The sequence below is a fragment of the Hippocampus comes genome, unplaced genomic scaffold, assembly GCF_001891065.2.
Source record: "Hippocampus comes isolate QL1 unplaced genomic scaffold, H_comes_QL1_v1.1 scaffold158, whole genome shotgun sequence".
NCBI classification, from domain to species: domain Eukaryota; kingdom Metazoa; phylum Chordata; class Actinopteri; order Syngnathiformes; family Syngnathidae; genus Hippocampus; species Hippocampus comes.
In genome coordinates, this window is record NW_017805548.1 from 30966 (window position 1) to 49936 (window position 18971).

Sequence of the window (18971 nt, forward strand, 5' to 3'; positions counted from 1 at the left end):
GCGCACCGACCAACCCCGCACCCGACACCGTCCCCTACCCCCGCGCCGCCCCGCCGCCACCTATTTAGTTTTCTCCCCGCTCCGGACTCAGGGGGCCGGGGCACGCCGTCCTCCTCAGCCGCATGCACGCGCTCAACGTGAATATTGTGAGAGTTTGCACCGATGTAAACCCTCTACACAAAAATGTAGAGGGTTGTTTGAAAAAAATGCCGACAGTAAAGTTTTTTTTCGACGTAGAAATTCTCGGTCGGTCGGGTTACCGGAAACACACGACTCTTTTTTTCTCCGCCTTACGGTATTTTGGTGGTTTTGCTTTTCGGTAATACACACCTAACTGTCATACTTTGGTTGCCTAATTTGGAAAGAGGACCAAAATACAATGAAACCCCAACTTCATGGTTTACCATTTACAAACGTATCGTAGAAATGGTTCTGTCAGTCGTCATCTGTACCTGTGGGTAAAAAACAAAAAACAAAACAAAAAAGGACGTGAGAGAAGCGAAACGTCCTTTTTTGTTTTGTTTTTTACCCACAGGTACAGATGACGACTGACAGAACCCTTTCTACGATGGAACTTTCTTGTACGACTGAGAGCCTCCACAAGCATTTACAAACGTACCTGTTTTAATTATTACAAGTCAGACTTCTGCCACAAATTTGAAGGCTTGCTAGGCCAAAACTTATGCAAGACTCGTCATGACTTTGGCTTGTGCTATGACTGAATTTCGCATACACGACATAAAAAGACCCCCCCCCCCCCATGTACGACATTTATCGTGTCAAACTAAGCTTTTCCTGTTCCAGGTCATTTATGATGATCAAAATTACTTCCATTTGCTCAATACCAGAATCATGAGAATGTTTTTTTTTGTTTGTAAACAATTATTTTCTTCAGAATTAGAAGTTTACATACATTTCATTATTATTTGATGACATTGTCCTTAAATTGTATGACTTGGGTCAAGCGTTCTGGAAATCCTTCCACAAAGCTTCTCACAATATTTGCCAGGAATTGTGGTCCATTGCTCCCGAGAGAAATGGTCTAACTGAGTCAAGGTTGCAAGTCGCCTTGCTCGCACATGCTGTTTCAGCTCTGCTCTTACATTTTTAATACGAGTGTGATCAGGGTTTTGTGATGGCCAACCGAAAACATTCACCGCTATCCTTTTCACAGATTTGGCAGTATGCTTCAAGTCATTATACATTGGGAAGACCCATCTGCACGCGACCTTTAACTTCCTGGCTGATGTCTGTATTTCCACATAATATTCTTTCCTTGTGACACCATCTATTTTGTGAAGTGCACCGGTCCCTGCCTAAGCAAAACAAACCCAGAACATGATGCTGCAAGCCCTGTATTTAACAGGTGGGCTGGTGTTATAGAGCTTGTCAGCTTCCCCAGTTTGTTTCTTCAAATCCAACGATGCTCATAATTGGCCAAACAGTTCCAATTTTTGTTTCGTCAGACCACATGACATGTCTCCAAAAAATGAAGGTCTTTGTTCCTGTGTGCATTTGCAGACTGTGATCAATATTTTTTGTTTGTTTCTTGTGGAGTAATGGCTTCTATTTGCCAACATGACCTAAAGAGTCATGGTATCAGGTGGATAATGACACTAACTCGCTTCAGCCAGCATCTCACAAAATCTTTTGGTTTTGTTCTTGGGTTGATGCGCACAATTCAGAGCAAAGCACGTTTATCTCGGTGACAATGAACCCATCTGCTTCCTCAGCATTATAGTGGCTGGATAGTCCCATGAGGTTTATACGAATGTATTATTGTCTGAATAGATGAACGCAAGCCCTCAGGGATCTGGAATCTGCAGCCAAGGATGAACCAGACTTGGGCAAGTCCACGACTGACTCCCTGATATCTTGACTGATTTCTTTGGACTTCCTCATGATGTGACACAAAGAAGCAGTGTGTCTCAGGTGTGCCTTCAAATATACCCACAAGCGTGGCTCTAATTATCTCAAATGTTGTCCTCAAACTAATCAGAACCTTCCAAAGACATGACATCATCTGTTTTCAAAGTTCTTTTTTAAAGGCAAAGTAATCTTCCTATATATAATTTTGGACTTTGAAGAGGGCAATGAAAAATTGTAAAAAAGAAGAAAAAAAAAAGATTTTCTCATGATTATGGCATGAAGCAAATTGAAATAATTTTAGTAAACCAACTTGACCGAAAAAAGGAAAAGCTTATTCTGGGATCATGTCAGACAGTGAGGAAAAGAGAACTTCTCTTTTTTGATATAGCATATGTAAACTTCTGGTTTCAAATGTATACGAGGTGCCAAATCATGCTGTTTTAGTTGCATTTTTTTATTTGAAGAATGAAAGAAAAGTCCTTATTTTCGTGTCGCTATGTGCCACAAACCTAATATCCACCACTACGTTAAAACGGGGAGAGTAGATGCCGCCCAACGAAGCGAATATTATGTGAGAGGTTCTGAAGATGATTACAAAAAGAAGAATCAACAGAGATGGAAGTGGACTTTTCTGAAAATTCCGGGAAAAAAAATATATATACATACACACACACACACACACACACACACATGCGCGCGCGCGCGCACACACACCTGGCTGATCACGCATGAATTAGTTTACACAAAACGCTATTCAAATACTCAACATTCAATGATTAATCTTCCTTTTGTGTGCACACGTGCACCCTTTGTGGCTTCCGTTCTCGCCGAAATTTCGAAATCTCCGAGATATGGCGAGGCCATGAGAATGCGAGGCAAGGGTATTACTGTTGTGGCGACGCCACTCAAGCTAAGCGAGCCTCAGCAGTAGATAGTCCGCTGCTCTCTGCTGTGCGTGCTTCAGCGCGAACATGTACGCAAGCGCATCTTTTGATTTCAACCAATCAGCGCCGACGCAACGACGTCACACACCCGACGTCACACACGACAACAGCTAAGCTAGCCGAGACGACACTCGAAGTCAGACGGACACATTTTTCTGCCAATCTGTATGTTTCCCTTTTTGTCCAAATATATTTTTCACGACAAAAACTGTCTTGGCCACGGCGTCTTTTATTCATTCCACTGGGGTAGAACAAGTGTGTTCATAAAGAGACGAAAATTGTTTGGGAACAACACCCCCGTTCTAGTTGAGATGGTATTACCCAAGAGGCAAAGTTCTGCTTGCAACTGTTGTTGCGAGTTGCCATTCGTTCTACAAAAGCACAAGTCAAATGCCATCATATCTTGTGTCATTATTACACAAACAAAAATCTTTTAACTGTTACTCGTGTAAGAGCCTCAATATGGCTACACTCGTGAAAGCAAAACAACGAACTCAAACGCGTCTTCGTTCAATGCTGTCAACTAATATCCGGATTAATTTTAGGCAAATTTTCCTCAATTCTCCGGAGAGATTTTCATAAAAATTTGAAAAACCCGGAATTCCGGGAAAATCCGGAGGACTTTCATCTCTGAATCAAGGATTGTGTTTTGACAAAATCAAGAAAAAGAAAATACTTTACAATAAGAGACGCAACCACTAACTTCGTCTGTCACTCTGAATACTACAGACATCACTAACAGAACAGCACAGTTGAACTGGCTACACATCAAGTTAGCTTCATGTCACTTGGGAATTTAATTGAGAAGACAAAGTGATAGACAATACCAAGACTTGTTTGAGACTGTTAAAAAGAAAAAAGAAAAACTAAGCACTTGTGAATGCATTCATTCACTCGCCACCTTAGCCGAGTTTACTTGCTGCTGCATACATCAGCGCCGCTGCCTTATTTGACGTGACGGATCGGACCATAAACTAATGCAACGCATTAACCCTTTCAAGGAAAGCGGTTACTAAAGTGGACAGCTTATCATGTTATCAGGTTACAGGGTGCATGAACGGGTTAAGCGAATTAACAGATTAACACCAAAACATGTAATGTCTTTTTTTTTTTTTTAAGATGAGGATTAGAAATATTTTTTTATATTTCTCATCATATTAAGAATGTTTAATAGATTTAGATTTATACACTCATGGGAACGGAAGAAAAAAGTGCACTTGTGTGTGTGTGTATATATATATACACACACACACACACACACACACACACACACACACACACACACACACACACACACACACGTGCCTGCGTGCGTGCATGTGTGCGTGTGTGCATCCAAGCACAGCTCCAGCAAATTTGTTCCAAATCATCAGTAAGCCACTTGTATTCAAGTTGGACGTTGTTTGCTGACTTTGAAATGATATAAAAGTGCACTTTCTGTCATGCTGTACTGCAGACTGAGCATTCTTATCTTTGTGAAGGCAAACTTCGACACAGCAGTTTGTTTTGAGTTATGCAACAACTGCTTCGCTGCATTGGGTGCCAGGTTTGGGACTTAAATGCCAACAATGTTTCATTAAGTGTTTTTCGTATTGTAGTAAGACTTGCCTTGTGTGAGATCAACTTACCTGTCTTTTAGATGCATCCAAATAATTCCTTGCTCGATCCGTACCGTATGCAGGAGAGCTATTCTTCCTTTCTCTGGATTTGACATCTCTCTATTCACCGACATAAATCAGATTACATTATTACAAATGAAAAATTGATCATTTCTCACTCTGGATCCAAATGTTTTACCTTTTTTGAGTCATCTTGGGGAAGGTTCCTTTCCGGTGAGCAACTGTGATTTCTTCCTTGATCCTCTCTCGCTTTGTTATGCGTCGACAGCTGTCTCTGACTGGAATCATAGGGCTGGTGGTACCTGGAAGTAAACTCTTCATGTCTGTGATGGATTCTAGAATCTTGCATACTCCTTCTGACTTCCTGAGGCAACGGATGTTTATAATCCCTTGGAAAATGATCTGGCGACTGCCTATATTTTTTGCCATCAGGCTCAAATCCGTAGCTGTAGGCATCGCGGCTGTCATCTGTGAACCTTCGCCTTTTCTTTTCAGCAATCCTCCTGTCCGGAGAGGACAAGCGTCCCCTCACTGGGCTCCTCCTATCTGCATCTCTGTCTCTGACCAGGGAGTCTTTAGAGTACCGTTTTTGAGGGGAGTCGCTGTAGTCTGTACTTATGCTGCTTCTCTCTGTTCTGCCAGAACCACTTCGACCATGATGATGATAGGAATCCCATTGTCCATTTCGATGGTATTCATACCTCTCTTCCTGTCTTTTATCATATTCATCCCTCCATCTTCTGTCTCTGTCACCATGGGTCTGCCTTTGGCCATACTCAGGTCTTTTTGAGTGCATCTTCACGCGGCAACTCCAGCATGTGACACAACGGCAAAAACTACAGGGGAAGAAAAGTGAACCCGGATTAAAAGTGTAGATTGGAGGAAGACAAACACACCATTGTCAAATGAATTATTTCAAGAACCCCACGTTCAATCCCAGGTTGCTGTGCTTCCATTCAAGCATTTACCGACATTCAATGGGAGGTTAAGTATATATTACAGTTATCATTGGGAGGCACAGTTTGTGTGTATCCGCCGCTGACTGGCTGTCACAAGCAGCCACACTCTTGATGGTGAGAGATGAAAACATTGTTTTCCATGTATCACTGCATTTGTATTATTCACCTTACCACTAAACACAGCTACTGATGATGTAGAACCACGTCATGGTCTTGATCACAACTTCAAAATTTTTATAAAGTGCAAGTACATGCGCTATAATACTTGACTAATTTCCAGAATCTATAGTTGACAAATACACCTCAAAAACCTTAAGGCGAATAGAACTATTTTTCAAATTCATAAGTGCATCTTTATTTTCTGTTTTTCTATGCTTCTGCCAAATGTGATGTAAATTGTGTGACCCACACCCACATATTTTGGACTGTCCACAGGCAAGGCCGTTTGTGATGTTATGCCGACCCGCCACTGCTCATATTTTCCATTGCTTCCTCTGTGAATTTCAATAAATGCCTATTAAAGACGTTATTTTTATGCCTTAGGCGGCATGGGGGTGAACTGGTTAGGACGTCTGCCTCCCAGTGCATAAGTGGAGGGTTCGTTCCCAGCTCCAACCTTCTTGTGTGGAGTTTGCATGTTCTCCCCGAGCCTGCGTGGGTTTTCTCTGCCTTTAAAATAAAGTCTAATAATGCTGACCTCGTGTAAATCAATGAATTTATACAATTTTACACAGATCCTTACTATGGGCTCTGAAGCTTTGCATTTGCATTCGTCGGCTCGAAACTCAGGTAATAACATTACTAATTACAGAATCATTTATCCCGCAACTATTGCTCGGTTCCAGTTAACTTTGAGCTGCATTCTATGACGTTAAAGATCAGTTAGGAGACCAGGTTAGCTAGCAATACTCGGCACTTAGCATTTCACAAATTAACTTGGATTTCACAAATTACCTTTCCGTCCGACAACACTTGGGTGACAATTGAAGACGGGCCACTCGTGGTCACTCGATAATTGAACAAAAGCAAATGATTTGCACTCAAATTGCAAGGTTATACTGATGGCAGTGGTGAACGCCAACGCACCGTTTGAAGCGCTGTAAACAATCGGATGAAGTCTGTTGATATTACGCCTCTATCGCCGCCTATTGGATGGAGTGCCTTCTTCTTCCTTCTTTTGAACAATCTTCATTGTACAAATCAGATTACAAATCACAGAAAACAAGCCAAACAAGTTATCAATACATATACAGTATGAAGAGAGATAAACAAAAAAGAGCCAGGGCGGGTTTTAAACAAAACTTCTAAATAAAGAACATGAAGCAACAGTCTTAACTGCAAATACAAGTACAGTACTGTACTGTACTCTGGTTTCTGCATTGGAAAATTACGAAAATAGATTTTGAATGGGGCGGCTTAGTGAGCAACTGATTCCGGCTCCGGCCTGCCTGTGTGGGTTTTCTCTTGGCACTCCGGTTTCCTCCCATATTAAAAATAATAATAATAATAATAATAATAATAATACATTAAATTAAGTAAAAAAAAAATCAACAACAGCTTAATGGAACACTCTAAATTGTCCATAGGAGTGAGCATGAGCGTGAATGATTGTTCATCTATGTGTGCCCTGCTATTGGCTAGTGACCAGTTCAGGGTGTACCAGACCCAATGCCTGAAGACAGCTGGGATAGGCTCCAGCACGCCCGCGACCCTCAATAATCTTACGATCAAATATCTCTCAACCTAAACCTCTCACACCCAAAATAAGACATGCTTAACTGATTGAAATTCCCCATAGGTACATTTACCTCTATCTTGCTTGTCCATTCTAAACAGGCTTCTGTTTTTTCATCCTTTCTGTTCCCCACTTTCCTCATTTCACATTTCCTCTGTATTCTGTTATATCATCTCCATTTCCTTTGTCCCTTTGCTTTTGCCACTTTTCCTTCATTTTCTGTTTCACAATACCTTTAATTTCTGATTTACTAAGTTTAAACACCACCGACTAATCAACCATCTGAATTCTAAAGAGTTCTTGTTGTATTTCTACTAAAATATTTTTTCGACTATATATCTACTAGACTACACTTCAAAGTGGGCAATGACGAGCTGGAATCACAGACCTACTTTTGGATGGACAAACAATGCAGTTTACTTGTGAAGCTACCGGCAGCTATCTTAGGCTGCCACATGCTAAGTCTGTCGAACTTGAATACATTGATTTTTTTCCACGGCATTTTCCATCTCTACTGCGAAAACGCCATTGTTCAAGGGCCCCTTGTAACTCTCTGGCCACCCCCACATCTAAGAGAAAATGTAGCCATTTTTGTGATTTTTTTTTCTTGTTTTTTTCACATGGATGCAGTATTCTTTGATACGGTGCTCCTGCAGGAGGATGAGCATGGTGTTTATCACCCAATTTGAGGAGCAGACAGCTCCTCATCCATTCAATCAAACACAAATACACACACACACTAAGAAGAGAGAGGACATAGCAGCACAACATAGATACAAAACAAATTACCAACATTGTCAACAAACGCGACAAAAATCTGACATTTACCCCCTATTCTCTCTTTATAACAAATGTCAGTATTGAAATCTTGGCGTAATAAGGACCAGCACGTCAGGCGTTGGTTTACTATTCTGCATCCGAGACAAAAACATAAGAGGCTCGAGGTCAGAAAATATCACAGTTGGACTAGAGCTGGACCCAATGTATACTTCAAAATACTGTAAAGCCAATAACAATGCCAGTCCTTTTTTTTCAATGGTGCTGTAGTGAAACTGGTGTTTTTAAACATTTTTAGAAAAGTAGCAAATTGGGTGATCAACACCATGCTCATCCTCCTCCAGGAGCACCGTGTCCGCGCCATGAAGCCCTACCTGATTGCCAGCATGCGATTGGTTCAGGAGTGGGTCCACTGACCTATTTAAAAAGCACGCCGCTTGCACTGTTTCTCCTCTCCAGCCTTTCCCCCACCAGTGAATGTTAGCTAGTGCTTGATTTGTGTATGGTAACTATTGCGAACCGTTTTCCAGTCACAAATTGATAGTTGGGCACTTTATGCAGACTCTGTTGGCATATCTCGAAACCTGTTGCACAACCTATGTAAATACCTGTAAATCTCTGTCAAGGCAGGTCAGTCAAGCAGAGGAATAGTAGTTGGAAGAAGCCTTTTTTTTCACTTTTTTTTCCTCATTATGTTTAGGTACGGTAGGGTTTATTTAGAGGGACAGAAGCGCTTTAAAAGGACGAGGGGTTGATTATGACAGTATATGAATAAGGACGTTGGGTCGATGACGGAAGGGTACCCAGGTCGCGGACGGAGGCCGGACCAGCAAAATAGGGTAAAGTGCCCATCTCTGGTAATAAATGTTATTTTATTTAATCTTCTCTATTTTCCATGTTTCACAATTTCACAATTCTTCATGTATTTGTTTCCTCTAACACCAAGAAGCACTTTTGACCACAACAGCCGTTTTTTTTTTCTACCTTGAAAATGTGCAGTTGACTTCAGCAATAAAATATAGGAAATTTACACTTCATGCTATTTTCTCATACTTTGCAAAAAAAAAAAGTTAATTTAGACTATGGTGACCGTCCTTCCGCTTTGCTGATTTCCTCGAACTCGTTTTGCTTCCTCTGTTGTTGTTGAGACATAGAACCCAAACAGGTGTCATTCTAAGCAGTCTTCATTTCATGTTGTCCATGTTGCCATCGCATGAAAACCCATTGTTTTCCAACAACAAATCCTACTTTCAACATACCCCATACAAGAGTGAAATGTAAAACCACTGCTACATTACTGCATGTGCCATCTACCGCATTCTTAACACTACAGAGGTCATTGCTCCCAGGTTGAAATGATGATCAGACATTTTAAAACATCTAGTCCTAAGTGATGATATAATGGTATCAGCAATGTATACAGTGAGGCAGAGGCAAGTTGGAGGATAAACGTTCCTAGAGGCTCTCCGTGGCCTTTCCTTACACTCTGCACTGGTAGAAATGAGCTGGTTGAAGTCGCTATAAGACAAAACAGTTGATCATCATACATGACAGCTTCATGAACACACAGAGATTAAGACGCTGACACCATAAACAGTGACCTTTAACCTGACTAACAGTTCCAACTTGATCGGGTGGGTGCTCTATTGTTGTTGTTCATAACTAAATGTACAGAGTTAATATTTGATGAAGATTGTCATTTTTAATCTCCTGTCAGGAAAGTTGTTGAACAGCCCAATCTTCCAAAGTGTACTAGAAAATTTAGTTTCAAACCAGCCGCTTCTCCCACCTGTCATTGATAGAACTTGATCTCTGTGTCCACACAATCAAAAAACAAATTTCCCAGTTCATCGCCTGGTATCTCTCCACTCAACATGGCTGAAATCTCACTCAAACACTGCGATTCGAGGTTCCTCAGAATCCCATAGATGGCTAAGCCCTTGTCCTGCCCAGAGAAAGAAAAGAGATATACAACAAACATGAAAAATTGGACTCATTATTATGCGTCCTGTTTTTTTGTTTTTTTTGGTTTGTTTGTTGGCAGGAATATGCAACCTTGCTAAATTGTTTCTATAAATATTTCAAATGTTTTCCTCGAGTCATTACATAATAACACAATGGATGTTGCACTTATTGTGTGTCAAATACACGCAGTTGTTTGTAGCTTATGCCAATATTCGACAAAACACTGAACAATGATCCTTCTTCTTTGAATATTTACTACTGTTTGTTTAAGTTTGGTGTACTTGTACATGTGAGCAATGCATTGTATGTTTATCCATCTATCCATCCATTTCTAATCCGCTTCTCCTCCCAGCTGTCTACAGGCAATAGGTGAGGTACACCCTGAACTGGTTGCTGGCCAATCGCAGGGCACAGATAGACAAACAACCATTCACACTCACAATCACACCTCAGGACAATTTGGAGTGCCCAATCAACCTGCCATGTATGTTCTTTTGGAATGTGGGAGGAAACCGGAGGACCCAGAGACAACCCACGCAGGCATGGGGAAAACATACAAACTCTGGAATTGAACCCTTTCACCTCTGCACTGCGAGGCAGTCATGCTAACCAGTGGTCCTGCCCATTTTATGTGTAAAGTAAACCAATTTCTTTATTTTCTATCTTTACAAGGAGGTTCAGTCAGTGTTATTCTGTACTTTGCTTTTTCAACTACTAGACATGCAATTGACATACCGGATCAGTCTTCATGGTGTTAAGTGCCTCCTGGTGAGCCTTGTAAAGGTCATGTCTGCGATCCACTTGAGAGCGCGGCTGCTCCCTGACAGGCCCAAAGTGCGGGGAGACCACCTGAAGCACGGGGGTGTAATCCTCAGAGAAGATATAAGGTTTGAATATGGACCTGGGAGTGCAAAGGAGGATGGGGGTAGGGAAATATGACAAAAATGGAGAAAGGAAAAACAAATAAACTCACTAATGCTGAAGCACAGTCAAAAGCCACTTTTGCATTGTATCCGTTCCTGAGTAGTCGAGCTCCATTACAGTTTTTCAGGGCCTTGCGGTTACAGTGGAACTGCTTTTCAAAGCCTCCTCCAAGGTGGTTATAATATGTAGGCTGAGCAGGGCCGCGACATCACTGATGTCTGATTGGCCAACAAATGTAGGCGTTTATTTTGCGATACACCAATTCATAAAAATACAGTATATATAGCACGCATAGTGCGTTTTACAACAATACTTAACCATATTTATGATTTCATACGTATCAATGGATGAAATAGTGAAGATTGTAGTAAAAATGTTGCTGCCACCTTCATCTCATCGTCGTCACTCTCTGGCATCCGAAGCTGCAGCCCGGAGCCTTGGCAGTCGCCCGGCTCATGAGCGGCGAGTTGGGGCGGCTGCCAAAGGGCTTCGGACACCAAGGGTGAAGACAACAAGTCGCACCCATTGGCAGCAACTCGGAGAAGCGGCCCAGTTGGGACATCTCCACACCACGCAACAAAGCCAGTGGCCGAGACTCACCAACTCATGAAATGTTATGGCAGAACCCCACACGCTACAAGTGTGCATTGTGCAGTGGTGGCTTGCCTAGTTCTGTTGATGCCGCCCCAATTGATTGGTGCCTGTTGTAATGGAAGAGCAACAATGCTATTTTGTATCTGTTTGAGCTTTCTCTTAATTTAGTATTATGAATAGGAACAAATTAGTTTGTCGGCTTTTTCCCAATCTCCATTGTAACGCAGCAGCAAGCAAACTGTGAACAAGGAAACTGCTGAATTGCATAGCTTTTTTAAAATCTTGATTTATTTTTTTTTCCGTGTGGATTTAAATAAACAAAGCTTTTCTCAGAGATGGGAATTCTGTCCCTGGGATGAAACGGTCCCTCCGTCCATCCCAGACGGACGCCCATTTTGGGGACGGAGGACACGAAGTTTTTTTTAGAAAGGAAAGACTAAACCAAGGATAGAAGTGGGTTTTCGTCCGACCCTGTAATCGTCCCGAACAGGGTCAAGTACCTACAGGCACCCATTTTACGAACGAATGAGAGAAACACGCACCTCCATCCCAAAAATTTCCACATCGCCAGTCAGTGTGGTGACCGACAGTGATTGTGTTGGCAGCGAAGTGCTATCTTGGTTGCCACTGAAACTGTTGTAAACAATACAGTCTGTTCAGAAAGCTGGCTGTGTAGATGGTCCCATTCCGCACCATATGTGGGTGTTTTGTTTTTTTTTTTTTTAAATTCGGCTGCGTCTGATTATTCATGGGCATGCGTGTGACGAACTATGCACGTTTTCGATGCAAGGCAGCCAAAAGTTAATTTCAACCTACTCGGGTGAAATGTGCTTCGGACAAAAAGTACCTTGCAACGTTTCAAAGACGCCACTGATCACCCACCCCCGCGTACTGCGTTGGAAACGCGCCGGCGGAGCACAGGGAGGCATGGGTGGACAATATAGCACCCCATTTCCTTGCTGCGCTGCTATGGAGAGGTTTTTTTTTTTTTCAACAGCCAGCAACATCTTCCGGCCAAGGGGGACAACCCTGGCCAGTGCCAGCTTTGACAAGCTGGTCTTCCTCAAGGGTAACAAGTCCCTCTTGGGGTATACCACCAAGGAGGAAAAGTAGCAAAGGGTGAACATGAAGAAAAAATTAATAAATAATAAAATATATTTTCATGTGTAAAGTGGTCCACATTGTTGCACAATAAATCAAATTGTGCGCTAGCCTGTTGGACACTTTTTTTTTATTGCTAGTTTTAAAAGAGTGCCGACTTGAATAGCGGATCGAGTGGGTGTGCAAATGCGTGTGTAGAATTCAAATATTTGCCCTCAGAGCAGAATGAAATCTTGTAATCCTGTTGCGTGTATTGGCCCTTTAACTGAGAGTTCAGATCTGCTCACTGTGTAAAACATAGCTATGTGGGGGACAAGTGCACAAAGAACGTGTGGAGGCAAGCGGGTTGTCAAACTGTTAACCCAGAAGTGGATGCCCGTAAGGTAAATGGAATAGAAAATTAGCCAGCTATAAATAATGTTGATGAATTATGAAACCTCTGCCGTTATCCTCTCCCCCACGGTGTCATGCACGGCCTTTTTTTCGATGGCGGATTGGTGAAATGTAAAAATGAAAGCGCTTTAAAAGGACCACGACAGACAGGGATGGAGGATGATTCTTTCATGAATAAGGGTGTAGGGACGATGATGGAATGGTGCCCCGCGCGCAGACGGAGGACAGAGGACAGACCGACAAAATCGGGTCAAGTGCCCATCTCTGCTTTTTCTAATCATTTCAAAAATGGTTTTCACAAATACATAGTACAGATTACATACAGCACTCTTTAGAGAGCTGCTGTTTCTCATATCTGTTGTTCCTAATTTTACATGTGGGTAATACCAAGAGACTCAAAGCTTCAATATGTGAACAGCCTTTAGTCTCCATCCATCCATCCATTTTCCGCCGCTTATCCGGGGCCGGGTCGCGGGGGCAGCAGCTTTAGTAAGGAAGCCCAGACTTCCCTCTCCCCAGCCACTTCTTCGAGCTCTTCCCGGCGGATCCCGAGGCGTTCCCAGGCCAGCTGGGTTACATAGTCTCTCCAGCATGTGCTGGGTCGTCCCTGGGGTCTCCTGCCAGTGGGACTTGCCCGGAACACCTCACCAGGGAGGCGTCCAGGAGGCATCCAAATCAGATGCCCGAGCCACCTCATCTGGCTCCTCTCGATGTGGAGGTGAAGCGGCTCGACTCTAAACACCTCCAAGCTTCTCGCCTTGTCTCTAAGGGAGAGCCCGAACACCCTGAGGAGAAAACTCATTTCGGCCGCTTGTATCCGGGATCTCGTTCTTTCGGTCACGACCCATAGCTCGTGACCATAGATGAGGGTTAGGACGTAGATCGACTGGTAAATTGAGAGCTTCGCCCTTTGGCTCAGCTCCTTCTTTACCACGACAGACCGATACAAAGTCCGCATCACAGCAGACGCTGCACCGATCCGCTTGTCGATCTCTCGCTCCCTCCTGCCCTCACTCGTGAACAAGACCACAAGATACTTAAACTCCTCCACTTTGGGCAAGATCTCCTCCCCGACCCAGAGAGGGCACTCCACCCTTTTCCGACTGAGGACCATTGTTTCAGATTTGGAGGTGCTGGTTTTCATCCCTACCGCTTCACACTCGGCTGCAAAACGCTCCAGTGAGAGTTGCAGGGCCCTGCTTGAAGGAGCCAAAAGTACCACATCATCTGCAAAAAGCAGAGATGCAATACTGAGGCCACCAAAACGGACCCACTCAACGCTCCGGCTGCGCCTAGAAATTCTGTCCCTAAAGGTGATGAACAGAATCGCCAACAAAGGGCAGCCCTGCCGGAGTCCAACCCTCACTGGAAACGATTCCGACTTACTGCCGGCAATGTGAACCAAACTTTGACATCGGTAGTATAGGGACCGAACAGCCCGTATCAGGGGGTTCAGTACTCCATACTCCCGAAGCACCCCCCACAGAACTCCCCGAGGGACACGGTCAAACGCCTTCTCCAAGTCCACAAGGCACATGAAGACTGGTTGGGCGAGTTCCCACGTACCCTCGAGGACCCTGCTAAGGGTGTAGAGCTGGTCCACAGTTCCACGGCCGGGACGAAAACCACACTGCTCTTACTCAATCTGAGGCTCAACTTCTTGACGGACCCTCTTCGCCAACACCCCTGAATAGACCTTACCAGGGAGGCTGAGGAGTGTAATCCCTCTATAGTCGGAACACACCCTCCGGTTGCCCTTTTTAAAAAGTGGGACCACCACCCCAGTCTGCCAATCCAAAGGCCTTTAGTCTCGTCATATAAATTGCCAAAAACCTAGCTTACCGGCCGAGAGGTTTTTTTTCCCTCCGGTTTTTGCTATTTCTTTCTTGTCTATTTTAGGGTCTGAATGTTGTTGTTGTTGTTTTCAGTATGTTTGGAATATGTGTTTGGGTAATTTGGGGGTTTTGTAGATGACAAACCGGGAGGGGTCTGGAGTAGCAGTGAAGAAGTGGATGCAGGGCAGGCTGGCGTCTCTGGGGAGTATCGACACCATACTGCCTGTGGTGCAAAACCCCCCAGAGTCCATGCAGATGCCACTGGGCTTGTCCCTCAGAATAGACATCATCACTTCTGCTGTAACAGAACCTAAAAAATACAGGAAAAAACTTGTTTATTACTGCATAATCCAATCGTACAAGTTTAGCACAGAGAATACTGTAAGTAGTCAACACAGTTTTCCAAAGTCTTTCTACCCCATGACAATGTCAGGGAAAGACAAGCAAACCCATTCAAGTTTACAATCTTAGATGTGCAGGTGGGGAGCTGTCATGCATCGAAAGGGGGTGGCCATGATGCCCAGGACTGCCATTTGGTAAAATTATCATATTTTTTCGAAGTTCCCGATGGCCAGTTGTTTCAGGTCTTATAAAATAATTTTTTCGTCATATACAGTACACAATTTTCCAAGTTTATAATGGATTACATGATCATTTTGTTACATCTATAAACATTCATACTGTATTATACATCAGAGTTGGCAGACTACTGTTATAACATACAGATTTGTTATGTCCCTTGTGGTACGTTGTAACGAGGTTCGACTGTATCATGAAAGTAGGACATTTAAGTAGAAGGATGCAATTGTGATTTCCATATCTCAAACAATTCATTGAAACAAAAGTTAACAATAATGATGGGTGCATCACAACAAAAACATTCAACATCTCAATAACTCATCATGTGCCCTTCAGCATCAATTACAGGTTGACAACCGCGTCTCATGCTGTTCACAAGTCGACTTATTCTCTGCTGAGGCATGGCATCCCACTCAGATCATTGAGGTTTTGTTTTTGCAGCGTTTCGATCCTCGACACAGCAACTCAGCTGATCCCACAGGTTTTCAATAGGATTCAGGTCTGGAGAAAGTGCAAGCCATTCCATTAGAGGTCCAACAGTCTCCAACAGCCCTTCCCTGATGATGCTGGAGCATTGTCGTCCAAGAAGATAAAATTAAGCTCATGTTGGGGAAAAAAAATCACTGGATTAATGTTATTCAGGTAGGATGGGCTTGTCACTGTACCATTCACAAAGTGTAGGAGAGTTCTGTACCGACTGGACACATCTGCCAACACAGTAACACCGCCACCACCAAAAGCTAGTCTGGTGACAAAAGTGGCTGATGCATAGTGCTCTCCTTGACGTCCCCAACATCGTTGGCGGGCATCATTTCTGCTCAACGTGAATCGACTTTCATCAGAGAACAGCACTAAGGACCACTGGTCCCTTCTCCAGTGTAAATGCTCCCTGGCCCATGCAACACGATGACGCCTGTGCCCGGTGGTGTGGTCAGGTACCCCTCGCAGGATGTCTTGCACACCGACCACCCTGATTTTGAATGTTCTGACATGACACTTGGGTGCCTCTCACCGCCCTTAAACGCGCCTGGAGTTGAGTGGCATTCACCCTCTGGTTTCTCAGGGAATTGTTCACAATGTAGCGGTCATCAGCATAGGATGCGGCCAAAGGACGTCCACCTCTACATCTTTCTGTGAATCTTCCAGTCTCTCTGTATCTCTGTTGCAACCTGCCAATGACACTCTGTGACAGTCTAAGCTCAGTGGCCACTTCCATGAGAACTTCCTGTTTGAAGCATCACAACAGCAAGATACTGATGAGCCATTCTTGGGTGTCATCTTGGTCTGATGATGTCAAAATGTGAACAGGACGACTGTTTAAATATCAGCTCTACTTGATTCAGGACATTTATTGGTCGATTCAAGGATCAAACGCATTCATGTTGTCAATTTTGCCATTAAGCTTTTTGTTTGAGAACAACTTGTGCAAAAGTACTGAAACATTTAACAGTAGGACATGTGCATTCAAATGCTTATAGGATGTCACATTAAGTTAATCTCTCAAGATTTGAATGCATTTTTAATGCAAACAGCCCGAAACAAAACGAATGTTGTTTTTTCTGGGTGCTTTGAAAGCCTACAACCCTCACCGTCATGTTGCTTTAGTAGCTCTGCACCCCCCTTATAGCGCTTTTTGGCAAGCTCCATCCGGACGGGTTGCTTCTCAAGGCCGAACACTTGTGAGAAGTTAAACTTTCCTACACCATCCCACCAGCCCTGTGCCCGGGCCACGCTCCGCAGCTCTGGATGCTCTGCAGAGATCTCGGTGCCGATAGTCAACTGGTTGGAGATGTTCGTCACTCCCTCTGAAAAGGGAAATTGGCTTTTACACATGGACACAATTCTTCATACCCTTTCGTGAAAGAATAAGACAACCCCAGAAGGGTCACTGAAATGACTGACATAAGTAAAAATTGTCCCCGCACCCACCAAAATCATAAAAATAAATAATAATAATAATAATAATAATAATAATGAAATAAATAAACCACTGAAAACGAAATTAGGATTTGCTTATGAATTGTGGCACAACATAATTATGACAAGCAAGCAGAACCAGCCAGGACAAAAACAATGATACCCCTCACTAAAAATTGCCTTCTTTTTCTTTTTGCTTCCTTTTCTTGACATGATTAAGTTTTGCGTCTGTAAATAAATAGTAAATGTGACTTGACAACAAGAGACCATTGTGTTTTGTAATTTTTGAAACAGGAGAGTACCAGAGGGGTTTTTTGTTTTATTTTAGAGCAAGACCAAAACTATCACTGTAAATTTAGCCTTCAATGAAATTTGCTCATTATTTTTTACAAATTTGCTGATTTTATGGGGAAGGGAAAACCAATCCTCCATTAAAATGTCTCATGCTGTCGAAATCCATTTTTTTCTACAGTTATATGCACAGCATTGGTCAAAATGAGTCAGTGACATGTTGTGACACCTATGCGCTTCAATAGCCTGAAAATGAATGAAAGACAAAAACAGTGAAGTTGAATTTGGCGTCGTTGTGATGTAGACTCAAAAAATAATGATATAAGTACTTGCCCAATTTGTGACTGCTACATGACCAATTATTTCATGAAAAATGGCTTAGTGACAACAATGCCCAACAAGCCAATAGTAATCACCTGAGATCTTCCGTGCCACCCACAGTCTTCCAGCTGTTTCCAGCACCCAGGCTTCATTTCGGTCCACCAGAAGAAAGGTGTTATGGTAGCTCAAAGGTTCTGAATCTTCCCTGCTTTGACCGCCTTGTCCGTGTCGCTCCAGCAGGCCAGTGATGACAGTGAGCGCTGCCCATGCACTGTCACCACGTTCTAGGCCCAGCCTGAGGTGCAAGAAATCATGGCTTTCTTTCACATGTTTGTCTTGAACATAAAAATAATACTGTACAACATGGTCAAGGTTACAAATGAATAAACGTTTCCAGCAAAAGACGGCAGGGATTTTTTGAACAATTCTTAATGTGAGTGAATGTTGGATGAAAGCTTCAGGTGTCTGCAAGGAAGCTGTAGATTATTGCTGTCACAATCTATTGCCATCTAGCTAAAAGCACGTATCAATACCAGGGATGTGTTCCTCCAGCCGGTCCTCGAGGACCGAAAGTCGGTCCTTGGTCCTTGGCCTTGGCCTTGGGAGTCAATTCCATGGCCTATGCCTCGAGTTGCCGGTCCTCGGACACAATGAGGGATTAGAGCCTCGGATCCCTTGTCCATAGGTATCAAGTGGTACGCAAACACCACGAAGGAATCAAATAAATTCCATCCAGTGAAACGCATATTGACGGATTAAGCTGGCGCTTTAAAAGGGCGGGTCTGCCACAAACAGGCGACAGTTAGCGCAACGAATAAAGAGCGGAATCACGGTTAGTTTCAATCACGGTTTGTTCCGTTCGCAATCGGCAGTTTAAATAGCGTATAAAGTCTTTCTGTAAAAGTGGCGTCTTTTATGTAGTTATTTTTGCACAGTCGTCACGTTTCTGCGGTGGCACTATAATGTTTGTTTGAACCAAGTAATTTGCGTTACAGCTGGAGTCAATAATGCCGGCATTTCACTTCCGGGTTTGGCCGTTGGGATTTGGAGTCCTTTTGCTCGATTCCAGTTATGTTTTTGGTGAATGCTTTCTCATGTTTGGAATAATGAATATTGATAATACATAGTTTAAAATCATGGTTGATTTA

At 43.1% G+C, this 18971-nt stretch overlaps 2 protein-coding genes across 7 annotated transcripts in view; both read right to left on the reverse strand.

The window, feature by feature from the left end:
- The window catches only part of LOC109521761 (zinc finger protein 318-like), a 23740-nt gene extending 16952 nt beyond the window's left edge, over nt 1-6788 (reverse strand). For all 3 annotated transcript variants that reach the window (XM_019879829.1, XM_019879828.1, XM_019879830.1), the window contains exons 1-3: nt 6346-6788; nt 4611-5268; nt 4442-4531 (exon numbers count right to left, since the gene is read on the reverse strand). In XM_019879829.1, the coding sequence (XP_019735388.1) occupies nt 4442-4531; nt 4611-5228 (708 nt within the window). In that variant the 5' untranslated portion in view covers nt 5229-5268; nt 6346-6788. The remainder of the gene's footprint in view (nt 1-4441; nt 4532-4610; nt 5269-6345) is intronic.
- Nucleotides 6789-6928: 140 nt separating this feature from the next.
- The window catches only part of scrn2 (secernin 2), a 22063-nt gene continuing 10020 nt past the window's right edge, over nt 6929-18971 (reverse strand). For 2 of the 4 annotated variants that reach the window (XM_019879822.1, XM_019879820.1), the window contains exons 4-10: nt 17919-18118; nt 16884-17099; nt 14860-15025; nt 10604-10769; nt 9693-9848; nt 7498-9421; nt 6929-7336 (exon numbers count right to left, since the gene is read on the reverse strand). In XM_019879822.1, the coding sequence (XP_019735381.1) occupies nt 9696-9848; nt 10604-10769; nt 14860-15025; nt 16884-17099; nt 17919-18118 (901 nt within the window). In that variant the 3' untranslated portion in view covers nt 6929-7336; nt 7498-9421; nt 9693-9695. Of the gene's footprint in view, nt 9422-9692; nt 9849-10603; nt 10770-14859; nt 15026-16883; nt 17100-17918; nt 18119-18971 lie in introns of those variants that run through there. The other 2 variants (XM_019879821.1, XM_019879823.1) reach the window with 2 other exon arrangements.